The 11,976-nt window shown below is 55.1% G+C and overlaps 1 protein-coding gene across 1 annotated transcript; it reads right to left on the bottom strand.

Moving 5' to 3' along the window:
* Positions 1 to 1,018: 1,018 nt before the first annotated feature.
* On the bottom strand, positions 1,019 to 8,128 carry LOC114884426 (NUT family member 2G-like). The gene is made up of 8 exons (XM_029203442.1): positions 7,971 to 8,128; positions 6,798 to 6,860; positions 5,928 to 6,701; positions 4,841 to 4,969; positions 3,622 to 3,794; positions 2,874 to 3,340; positions 2,331 to 2,447; positions 1,019 to 1,810 (listed from the first exon to the last, which is right to left on the bottom strand). Exons 1-8 carry the CDS (start codon positions 8,126 to 8,128, stop codon positions 1,019 to 1,021), a joined length of 2,673 nt encoding a protein of 890 aa, XP_029059275.1.
* Positions 8,129 to 11,976: the final 3,848 nt, after the last annotated feature.

Raw genomic sequence — 11,976 nt, 5'->3', positions numbered from 1 at the left:
GTCTTTGCACACCCATAGGCCCCTAAGGCCAGTCCCCACAGCCACAGCCAGATGGGTGCTCCTCCCTCAGTTGAACGGGATGCTGCTGCACAGAAATCCCACAAGTTCCACAAAGGGGCCCAACTGTCACTACCCTTATACCCACCTTTCTCGGGTGCCCCATGAATTTCCCCGCACCCATTCCCCTTGTTGCATCCTCATTGGGACTAAGAGGTAGCTGCCTCCACCACTCTCCACATTGCAATAATCCCAGTGGGAGTAGAGGATACTCCCGCTACGACGAGGCAGACAGTCCTGTCCCCATAGCCAAGACTTTTCCTCTCTGGTCACTCCTCCCACACAGGAAACCCTGGATGAGCGGAGGGTCATCCCAGCACCGTCGCCTGGCCACTTCAGGGAAGCAGAGAGAAGCTCCATAATGACAAGGGCTGTCTCCAGGCTCCATCCTAGAAACTGGTGAGTGTCCAGAGGGCTGAAAGGCACAAAAGCAGCTCTGCCTCCCCAGAAGGTTCTGGGATGCAGAAGATGGTACAGATGCCCCAGAAGGCCCCTAGCCAAGCAGGCTTTAGAGAAGGGGATGATGAGGGGGTCCCTGGGGAAAGTGAGAGCTGTGCGTTCCCAGGGCCAGCCTGAGGAGTCCTTGTCTATGTGGAGGAAAGGTTTGGCCACCTGTAGATCCAGAGCTCCTGTGACCTCCCTCATCCTTCCTTCCTCTCTGGATCGCTCTCTGTGGAGCAGCGCAACATGAACAAGATGACAGTGGCCCGAGAGCATTTCCCACCAAGACTATCTTTATTCACAATTGATATACATCACTCCAAAGGTCCTGCTCCCACCCACACCCGGCCACACCCACCTCCCCCACCTCCCTAACCCCCCACAATCCCGCTCCCCCTCCCCGCCCTGGTGGTCCTGCCCTCCCTCCCTTCCCCCCACATCATCCAGGGTCAGCACTGGGATGAGGAGGAGCCCCTAGGCTCCCCTGGGGGCCGCCCTGGAGGGCCGGCCCAGCTGTTCCCTACTGGCTGCAGTGCTTCTTCCACTTCTTACTCTTCTCTGTGACACACGGGTCACACTTTCTTTTTCTCGGCTGTGAGGGGCGAGCAGGCCCCAGAGCCAAGCCTGGCCTCCCAGACACCCCGAGGCCAGCCCCGGCGATGGGCAGCTTCTCAACAGCGGCTGGGCGTCCACACAGAGCCCGCTTCCTCGACTTGGGAGCGGCTGGTGGAGCTGGGCTGAGGCCTCTTCTCTGAGGGGAGGGGGCGTGGGGAGCACTCCGGGCCCCCCAACCTCCAGGGGAGGCCAGGCCTGAGGCATGGGCAGGACTCTGGGACACCCAGCCAGGCAGCAGGCTCTGCAGAGAGCCGAACAGGAAGGCCAGGCTGGGGAGCTCCTCGTCGTCGTCACTGGAGCCGTCCCTGGGCCCTCGGGCCTCCCGAACAGGAGAGGCCTCTCTGAGAACAGACGCATCCCTGGGTCCCCGTAGAGGGCCAGCGCGCCTTTGACCCTGGGGAGGGGAGGGCCGTCCGGCCCGGAATGGAGAGACCTCCTGACGTCCTCGAGAGGGAACAAAGACTTTGGGCCTGCACAGGCCAGCGTCTGTTTGGATGAGCCTATGAGGAGCCTCAGAATCAATCTCTGGTGGGCAGGCTTCATCACTGACCCCTAGATGGGGGTCTTGGTCATGGCTCTGGGCACCTTGGCTGCCGTCGGACTCAGAAGGACTTGAGCGCATTCCGGGTGCACTGTGACTCGGGGCTGCCCGCACACCCTCGTCCTCTTTCAAGGCCAGGAGTCGTTTCTGCACCAGCTGGTAGGAGGGAGGAGGACAGTGTTAGCTCCACACACACGTGTGAGAGGAGGAGCCCTGGGCAGTGGGACAGTGGCCCTTGGGGGAAGGAGGGGACGGGGGACCCCAGGACTCGAATCCAAATACAGACACTGTGGCATTCCTGCCATCCTCCTGCACCTTATTCCCAACTTTGTGCCCTTCCCTCCCCTCCCGGCTCCCCATCCTCTCCTTCCTTTCACCCAGCACTGCACCCACCCCAAAACGGGCCCTTCCCCATGCCAGGCCTCCCAGGCAGGGGAGGGATGGACAGCGCCAGGTGGCCCTCCAGTTCTGGGGCCCTACCTCTCCCCTGTTCACTGGGGTCCCTCCGTGCCCTGGTCTTCCTGGGTGTCCCTTGTCTCCCGTGTTCTACCGGGGATCCCTCCCTCCTCTGGCTTCCCTGGGTCATCTGGGTTCCCCTGTCCCCTGGATCACCTGGGGTTCCCCTCCCGTGGGGTCCCCTGGCTCCCTGAGTGTCCCTCTCCCTCCCCTGGCTCACTTCTTCCAGGGTGAGCCCTTCCTCCTGCTCCAGCTCCTCCATTAGGGCCAAGAGATCCAGCTGTGCATCTGGGGAAAGCAATTCTGCCAGGAATCGAGGGTGAATGACTGCCTCCACCTCGGACAGAAAGAAGAGGCTGTGAGCATCCTTGGCCAGGAGTGGCCTGTGAGACAAGAAGACCCGGAGGGAAAGTGAAAAGCAGAGACCCACCCCACTCTCCTCCACAAGGCGAGGATGCTCAGCACACACACACACACACACACACACACACACACACACACACACACGCACGCACACACACACACGCACATACACAGTCACACACAAAAGAGCACATATACAGAGGCACAGACACACAAAGGCATACACACAGACAGACACAAACATGTACACGCATACATCTACATAAACCTCCCCTAACACCAGGCTCAGGAACAAGGAGCTGAGCTTAAGCCCCAACGGCCTGAGCAGAACCCAGATCTTGGGTGCTGAGTGTTCCATGCCCTGGCATCTTGTAGACCCCAGGCTCCAGGCCTAGCCTACCTTGGTGACAAAGTCTTCCTGGGAACACAGCTTGTCAATGTAGCTCAAGAGGCCCGGGTCTGAGTAGATGCCGTCCTCCTCCTGTTTCAGCTCATTTCCGTCCTCTCCACCTTCTGCATCTGACTCGCCTGTGGCTGAGTGGACGGGCCCCACCAGCGCATCCATGATGTCCATATACTCCCTCACAGCCTCGGGGGGAATCTCCTTGGGTGCCTTGGGCTCCGGGGGCTGCTGGGACCTGTGTGGCTTTGGGCGGGAGGGCTGGGCCCTGGGGCCGGACATCCTGGGAGCACAGGCTGAGGCAGAGTGGGAGGAAGGGAAGGAAGGTGAGGGACTCCCGGTCCACCTCCTGACCACCGAGCGCACGTTGGTGAGGGCATTGTTTGGGGGACATTGATGTGGGTGTGGGGGGGTCAGGACCACCTGAAGCCTCATGCACTGTTGGAGAGGGGAGGTAAGGGAGGCATCTAAGAGAGTCACAAGTAAGGAAGTGAGGAACCTCCAATTTTCTAGGGGGTCTCGCCATCAAGCCCACTTCCTAGGCAGACTTTGTGTGGGGTCCTTTGACAGGGAGGTGTGAGAGGAGTTACAAAACTGACCAAGTCAATACCCCGCAGTGACAAAGGGCAGCTGAGACCCCACGCCCCGACCCCCGCCTCGGTGGCTGTTTTAGTTGAAAGACCAATGCCCCAGTCTTGAAGGAAAAGGATCTACATGGGGACAGTGGCCAACCCTAGGCCCCTGTTACCTGTGCCTTCAACTCCAGTGGGAACCTGGGTGCCTGGCTGAAGGCCCACTTTCGGGGCTGGGGGCCCCCGAGGATCCAGCTTCGGTGGGGCTGGAGGAGGCAGGTCCTGCGCGCACTGCATCCACTGCCCCTTCTGAATCTGCATCTCCTCCTCGGCCTCAAATTCCATGAACCTGGGGGGTGACGGAGGCACAGGCCACCCTGAGAAAAAGGCCTGGGTTCTGGAGCCCAATAAAGGCAGCCAAGGATGAGGGATTGGGAGAAGATGTGCCTTGGGGCTGTCAAGGCCCTGTGAGGTGCTGTGCACAGCAGAGAGCTGCTCCTGGAACTGATAAAAGATCTGAGACCCTTCCTGCCTCACCAGCACTGGAGGCCTTTCAATAGCATAGACCCAGGTCGCTGAATCGAACCAGGTCAACGGGACACGTGGCTGACCCAGGGGGCACCCTCCTCATGCCCCCCGTCCCCATCCAGAACCACATGAAGGGCTGACAGCCAGAGGCTGGAAGAGGCATGTGTTCCCCACAGGGGTCCTTGCCCGAATCCAGGACCCTGGGCTGGGACTGAGAGTCCTGGAACAGAGACCTGGAAACAGGGCCCAGGAGAGGCTGGATGATGTGGGTGCTGAGCTTAGAGGAGAGGCCTTCCTTTCCTCTGAGAGGCGCTCATTGGTTTGCTTTTCTTTCTTAAACCAAGGGGATTACCATGGAGCAAACAACGGAAGGGCCAGAGACCCTCGGGCTGACGACAGCTGGCTTCCCCAGCCTCTTCAGGGATGCCAGGGTACCCACTCAGGCCACTTTTCATGAGGAGAGGGGGTCCCAAATCTATGTCAGTGGCCACCAGCCACCCACCACTAAGGAAGCAGCAGGCTGGCGGGTGGAGCTCTTTCCCCGGCTCAGCCCATATGGCCGGAGTTGGACCACAGCTGGACTCACAGCGTCACCCTGCCCCATCCTGAGACCTTCATGTCAAGGCAAGGGTAGGTCAAAATCAGGGGAGGGCAGAGCTCCTGGTGGAGGAAGGACAGAAGACCCAAACTCTCAAGGTGAGGGAGGGGTTTCTGGAGGACAGTAGGGCCTCTGGGCTGCGGGGCCCCTGTTCTGAGTGACAGTCCTTCTCCTTTGTCCTCTCTGATGAGCACCCCCACGGCCAGACCCTGCCCTCACCCACTCGCCTCAGCCTCCACGCAGCCCCTGGGCCCAGGACGCTGACTCACTTTTCCGCTATCTTGTAGTAGATCATCCGGTCAACGTTGCTTATGCGCTGCCATTCCTGCACGGCCCTGCACAGTCCCCACTCCAGCGTCATGGTGGGCTTCAGGCGGGCCACGGATCGAAGCACTGGGCTGTAAGACCTTGGGGTCAGTCTCCGTGCCCAGCCCAGCCGCCACCTGCCTGACCCCACAGGCCAATGTGGACCACACATCACTCAACACAGCATGACTGAGCAACAGGAGGGTGAGAGGCAGGTGTCTGGGAGGGCAAAGACAAGCCTTCCCGGCCACTGCTGTCACCGCCTCACACTCACTGAGGATGACCATCCACTCCCAGGCTACAGCTGGGACACTGTGCCTTGGGGAGCTCTTTTCCTCTTCAAGGCTGCCTTTTCGTAAGAAAAATCACTACATCAATGAGGCGTGGCATGTGCCAGGCCATCTGCTAACACTTCATAGATTAGCCCAAGGAGCCTTCTGCCCGGTCCTCTGAGTGAAGTGTGACTGTCCCCTTTTTACGAGGGACCGGAGGTTTAGGATGGAAATGCCTGCCAGGCTCACAGCTCTAGTGGGAGAGAGCCCACGCCCTTAGGAGAGCTCTACCGTCACCCTGTTCCTAGTGGAATTCTCCACGACAACGAAGTCGAGGCGTGCATTAAGCGCTCTCCTGGGCCCCGCGCTCCTCCCCCTCCTCCGAAGTGACCCCCCCCGGCCACGTACATCAAGTCCTGTATGAAAGGAGACGGCACCACAGGAGACTGCGGCATCCACTCCTTGGCTCCTCACCTTACAGCACGACCCTCTCTGACTGCAAGTCTTCAGTCCATATTACCGTGAGAATCATGCAAGAGCAAGTTGGCTAGACTCTCAGGGTGGTGGGGTCAGTTGAGATAAGGCACATTTCAGTCATGATGTCATGGACTGGCAGGCTTGTGCCTTCCAGTGACCTACAATGTGCCTTCTCATAGCATGGACATCGCCCTCAGACCTTGCTTCCAGTATCCCTAGAAACCTAACCTGTGAGTCCATCCCCAGGTCCTCTTTATCTAAAAGCTCCGATAAGCTCACGACCCCCTGAGCGTTCACTCACATGAGAAAGCAGGAAAGAGCTTCTGCATCAGGACTCTGGGGAAGGTGTCTCCGCGCCAGTGGCTTGAGGCGCTGCCAACGTCGGAAGTTACTGTACACGCTCTGGGGGTTAGAGCAGTCACCCTGCGAGGCGTAGGGCTGGTTGGTGGCCAGGCTGCCCTCCCTGGAAGTGCCATGTGGCCAAGGCCCAGAGTTCACTGGGCGAATGATAGGGGCCAGCTGGGCAGCTGGTGGTGGAGCTTGAGGAGGAAAGCCTGGGGTCCAGCCTCCCTTGCCAGCCTGAGTAACTCCAACAGCTGGAGCAGTCACAATGGTCTCCATCGCAGGGGGTGCTAAGAACACGGGTGCAGGACATGCAGCAGTCCCGCTGAGGGCCCCTGGAGCACTCCAGGTGAGGGGGCCCTGAGTTATGATAAAGGTCTGGGTCTGGGGGGCCTCCACTGGCCTCCCTTGTGACCTGACTTGGACAGTGAGGTTGCAAGCCCCAGGGGCACTGGGTCCACGGCCACCATTAGCCACCAAAGGCGTCGTGGGGAAAGCTGGCAGCAGCAGGCTGCCAGGAGGGAATGCTGGGGTGATGGGAGGTGGCAGGGGCTGCCCCCAGGGTGGCCGGTGCTGGGGGCCAGGAATGGGTGGAGGATAGAGCACTGCCATGAAATCAGACAAGGAGGCACCAGGGTTCATGATGACATCCGTTCCCAGCACTGGAAATGCTGTTGAGGCAAAGGAAAGGAGTGAATGGAGCAGGAGAAGGGGCCAGTGGGACAGAGGCTTTCTGCGGAATCAGAGTGTAAATCTCCACAGGTGAGAGACACTTGGACAAGGGAAACTGCAGCGTGCAAATGTCTTCAAGTGCTTTTCATGCCCTGACCTCCAGTTGAGAATTATTCCACCGGTGACCCCGCGCCCATCCACCAAGGCCCCTGACCCCTGCCTGCCGAGGAGAAATTGCGTCAGCAAGCACTCACTTGGAGAGCCTCCCTAAGGCGCCCCCTGGCAGCTAAGCCTCACAGGCTGTCTCCCAAGACCTGGAACTGTGTGCACATCCGCTCTGTGAGAAATGCCCCTCAGCCGGCGTACTAGCAGGTAGGGACCTTCTGCAAGGTAGGTTCTAGGCACCCAGAGGCCCTTTGTGGACAGGCACTGTGTAAAACATTAGGGCCCCACCTCCTCCTCAGTCCTCCTTTTCCTGACGCTCAGTATAAATCCCGTCTTTCTTTCCTAGCCTCACAAAACAAAACAAAATGCTGGAAAATATCCCTCTAATGGAATCCTAATACAAACCCATAACACTGGCCCAGAATGCACCTGCATCTCAGAACAACCCACAGCAGGTACGTAACATGGGCCAGGTCCTGCCACCCCCTCCCCAGTGCCCAGAGTCACTGTCATCACTCAGGAGTTCCCTTCCTAGGAGGTGGGGGGGGGTCTGAGAAGTAGGCGCGTGTCCCTTAGATTCTGTCATTTCACAGCCAGTGATGGCTGCAGAGGATTAAACAAGGGCCAGGGAATTGTCATGTTACATTGGTCGTGGGAGTATAGACCGCCGGTGGTCCTTCCCCTTCCAGCTCCCAATAACGGAGAGACAATCTGAGAAGCAAGCATAAGCCAGGTGCCATGGCGACCAAGTTGTCTGAAACACATCCCTGTTCAGGAGAACAAGGTACACACCACGGTGCACCTAATTAACCAGAATAGGTGTCATAGGATGTTTAATAGTAACACAGAAGATCGTCTTCCTGACCCTGGGCTACACTCCTTCCCCCTTTAAAAGAGGAAGCAGCCTTCCTAGACATTCCACCCAAAACAAGCCCACTCCACATCTGTTCCCTGTCCATGAAGGAGTGACACGAAATATGAACAAACTCTTCCTCTCAAGGCAGCCTGAGGGTCCACCATGAGATACCAGACAAGATGAAGTAGGTCTGAAGTACTGCGATTCCACAAAAGGAAGAACAATTCAGAGCAACTCAGGAAACTGAGCCCTCTCTTGGCTGAAGTTACACGGTTGCCCATCCCCTGTTGAATCCAAGGCAACAGTTACCTGAACTGAGAAGTGAGCTCTGGGCTGGGAGGAGTGGACTGCGGTGGGCTGTGGGCTGCGGCAGTTAGAGTAACCTCCTGCCTAGCTCTCGGAGAGGACACTTCACTGCAGGTGTGGCCACACACAACCCCATTGAATAGTTTTCTCACCGAGACCATCTCTCCCCAGGGCCCCCTGAGATACAGTATGCTCCTGTTCAAATCCCTTTGAAAGATATGGTGAGGCAAGCTTCAGGTACCTCAGGAACACAATACAGGTCTAGGCTTTCCTCATGACCCTCCCTGTGTCACCACAAGGAGACATCACACACATCCTTACACACACGTTTCAAAGTGGCTTGTCTCCCTTCTAGAAACAATCAACCTGTCTGCTGCCATCCTTTCTCCATAGCCAGGGCAATTCCTCTTGATCCACCTCCAACGACCCCTCCTCCCCAATGCAGTCTCAGGTTTCTTCAGGCTCCGCAGTCTCCCCAGGTGAAATGTCGTTGTGTGTCCAGTGCTCTCTTCTCCCTCTACTTCAGTCCAACTATGTGCCCACAGTGAAGTGTCACGTATGAACCCGAAGGATGTGAGAGATGGCAGGGTCTCTGAGAACACACCCCCAGCCTATAGGCTTACCTCTTTCTGAAGCCATCCTGCAGGCTTGGGCACGGACTACTGCTGCCTGGTAGCCTCAATGAGAAACGTCAAGACCAGGACCCAGAGAGCGACCTGCTTCAGCAGTTGCTCAGGATCCAAGGAGAGCCACGTTTAAATTTAAACAGCAGCATGTGGGCTGAAACGTTCTGCAGTGGGGGAGGGGCAGAGGGTACGTGGGTCCCGGTGACGTGGGGTGGGGGGACATTCCACGAGGGCTCTGGGAGGTAGGCAAGAACCGGAAGTTCCTTCCACCTCACACAGTGGCAACACAATTGGCGTGTGCCTCTTTAGGCAGTTTATAAACTGGTTTTTTGATTCACGGCACCGACGTTGGACATGACGGTCCCTTCCTTTCACGTCTTTATCCATCAACCTAGTTTTGTGTCCCTCAACACACTCTGCTTCCTACCTGGCTCTTGACTTACTTCAACAGAGACTAGACTTTCTGAACAAAATACCCAAGTGTTAGTCTGATAAACACTTGGGGATTTATGGCCACATGGAAGTGAGTATTTGAAATTAGGATTGTCTCAGCAGATCCAGTGTCTTTGACTGCTGTATGTACATCACTCCTAAGGAAGTGGTCCTTGTGCTCCAACCAACATCCAGCAGGACCAGCCTTACTAATGGTCCTTTGTGCTGGAAAGCCCCCATCCATCAAAGAACTGTCATGCAGCCCCCATGTCCAAGACCAGAATTCACTAAATGTCTTTCTCATAGTATTCCGTGGTTGTTAAAGATTTAGTTTTTTACCTTTTAAATGATTTTAGTATAATATTTTAAGCGAGTAACACCTTCTCATGGTTCAAAATGAAATTGTGCAAAATGGAATATGCAGTGGCGAGTCCTCCTCCCACCTCTTTCCCCTGTCAACCCAATCCTTTTTCCTGGAGGAAACTAGTGTTATCTCTTTCATTAAAATCTTCCCAGAGATACGTCATGCAACTAAAAACGAAGGCAATCTATTTTCATAGAGGAGCGGACTGTTAGGAAACTTGTCAAGGGAGATGAAAGCTGAAAACCTCAGAAGATGGCAACCAAGTCTCTTGGGAGACGAGATTCACTGACTGCTATAGCAGCAGTAGAACGCCTACTGATTGTGGGGTGTTGGGGAAGGAAACAGAGGTTTAGAAGGGCTGTTCCACAGTGTGAAAAAGACTCCTGTTGGTGCTTAAGAAGTTCCTTGCCCCTTGTCAGGAAAAACTGACTCAGAAGAAGATGAGAAGATAAGGTGAGAATATTTCAAGCAACATCATGGTGAACTTTATATCTAAAGAAACTCCTGTTGGGGACTGAAAAAAATAAACAATTTGTGAATATCGCTCAGTACTGGAGCTTTTATAATGAAGGAAAATGTAAATGATTTTCAACCAATAACTTCATACTAGAGGGATGGTGAGGCAAAATATTGTACCCAGGCACTCGAGAAAGGCAGGCTTCCTTGTTGCTTCCTCCCTTTGTTCAGTCATTCAACCAATTATTTACAAGATTCACACTCATAACTCTGATACAGTATTTGAAGGACTCTTCTCAAGGCCACTGATACAAAAATTGCACTATGCAAAAATTAGCCAGTCCCAATTCTGCAGTCACTTTGGTAATACTTCAAAATCCTACACCCCAGAGACAGAGATAATCAAATTAGCCCAAATGTAATTTGGGAAGACCAGTCACAGAAGGGAGTATCTAAAAGTCCTTTGGATCATGATCTCTGACTATTCCTGCACAGAGGCTGGGGGCAGGCATTGACTACTGAGAAAAAACATCTCTGGACATGCATCACAAGCCTCAGAAGACAGTTCATCTTCCACTCAATCATGAAACATTAAAGAAACGAAGAGATAACGTGTTTGTGTCCTGTGGAGTTTTCAAGTCTGTGCACTTGGAGGTGCTTAGTGCTGTTAGATGTGAGGGGTCTTCAGGGGCATCCTGTTGAGTGAGAAATGCTCTAATCTTGCAACTGACCAGAAAGCGGATCTGATGATTGAAGTTTCTTTGGGAAGTATTACAAAGTCAGGTCAGTAAGTTGATCCCGCTACTATTTCTGTTGTTGTTGTTCTTATTGTCAACCGAAATTCTGCAAGATATTATTAAAAAAGGAGGGAGGGAAAGTAAAATTGTTCCCATACTACCTGCTGTGTTGAAATTGGCCCAGATTGTCAACTCTTTCTCAAAATTATTTTAAAAAACCCAAGCCCGTACAAAGGAAACACCTGTAAATCAACATTTATTGAACAACCTCCATGTCTTAAATACACTGAGAAAAAATATTCTAGTAGAGTAAAATGCGTTGGAGAAACTCTAGGAACGGAGTCAGGAGACAGTATCTTAAGAGTGTTTCCCAGGTCTGAAATTCTTTGCTAGAATTGTTCTTTAACGGAAACTTCAGGCTTGCTAGGAAAAAGGACCTACTGCTTTTTGAAAGGCATAAACAAGAACCAAGGAACTGCAGTCCAAAGGGCATGAAAGCACTTGCCCCAATTTGAGGCTACTGTGCTTACAGCGGAGCTCTCCACAACGCTTTGTAGCTAAGTGCATGGGTTTCACGTGTTCAATATAGAAATCACGAGTGCACATCTCACAAGAGCTGGTTTTAAGAAGAGACCGTCACGAAAGTTCTCGGCGAGGAGTGTCGCCAGTCAAGTTCCGCAGCGTGCCCGACCCTCCATTTCTCTCCTCTCCTGCAGAGACTGCCTGGAGCAGATGCCCGCGCGCCCAGCGCCTAGACGCCTGCGCACGCCTGCGCACGCCTGCGCACGCCTGCGCACGCCTGCGCACGCCCACTGGGCGCGGGGCTCTCAGGCACGCGGACCGCCGTCCTCCAACGGCTCCCAGCGTCTGTTGGGGCAGTTTGCTCCGGAAGACAGGAGCGCACGCGCGAGCGCATGCGCGAGCGCGGACGCTGGGGCCTCCAACGGCCGTCCGGCGGCGGAGGGGCCTGTCATGGCGGCCTCTAGAGTTAGTTATAGGAATTGTGAGGTAAGGGGTACGGGGACTTTTCACCCCTCAGGTGTCACCGCTCTGCGCTGTTGTTCACCCTGTGGGTTATTTGTGCCCTTGTCCGTGTAAGGAGACTCGCCACAATGTGGATTCACGCCCCCATAGAGCTCGATTCCCTTGAGGTGTTTACCCCAGGGTTATTGGCACCGCTGGGGAGCCGGCTGCATGAAGGGTTCCGTGGCTGCGGGGCCTACAGTGGGGGGTAAATAGTGTGTGCGAGCTATTAAACAGGTGCCGTGCTAGTCTGCGCGTTGTGAAGAGTACAAAAGCTAGAGGGAAGTTCTTGCGAGTTGAAAACCCTCATCTGGCTCCGAAGGTGTAGCTCAGGTGATTGGAAAATGAGTGAAGATCGAAGGAACACACTC

The sequence above is a fragment of the Monodon monoceros genome, unplaced genomic scaffold (genome assembly GCF_005190385.1).
Source record: "Monodon monoceros isolate NGI ecotype Baffin Bay Population unplaced genomic scaffold, NGI_Narwhal_1 Super_Scaffold_5, whole genome shotgun sequence".
Classification (NCBI taxonomy): Eukaryota; Metazoa; Chordata; class Mammalia; order Artiodactyla; family Monodontidae; genus Monodon; species Monodon monoceros.
This window is presented reverse-complemented; position numbering and strand designations above follow the sequence as displayed.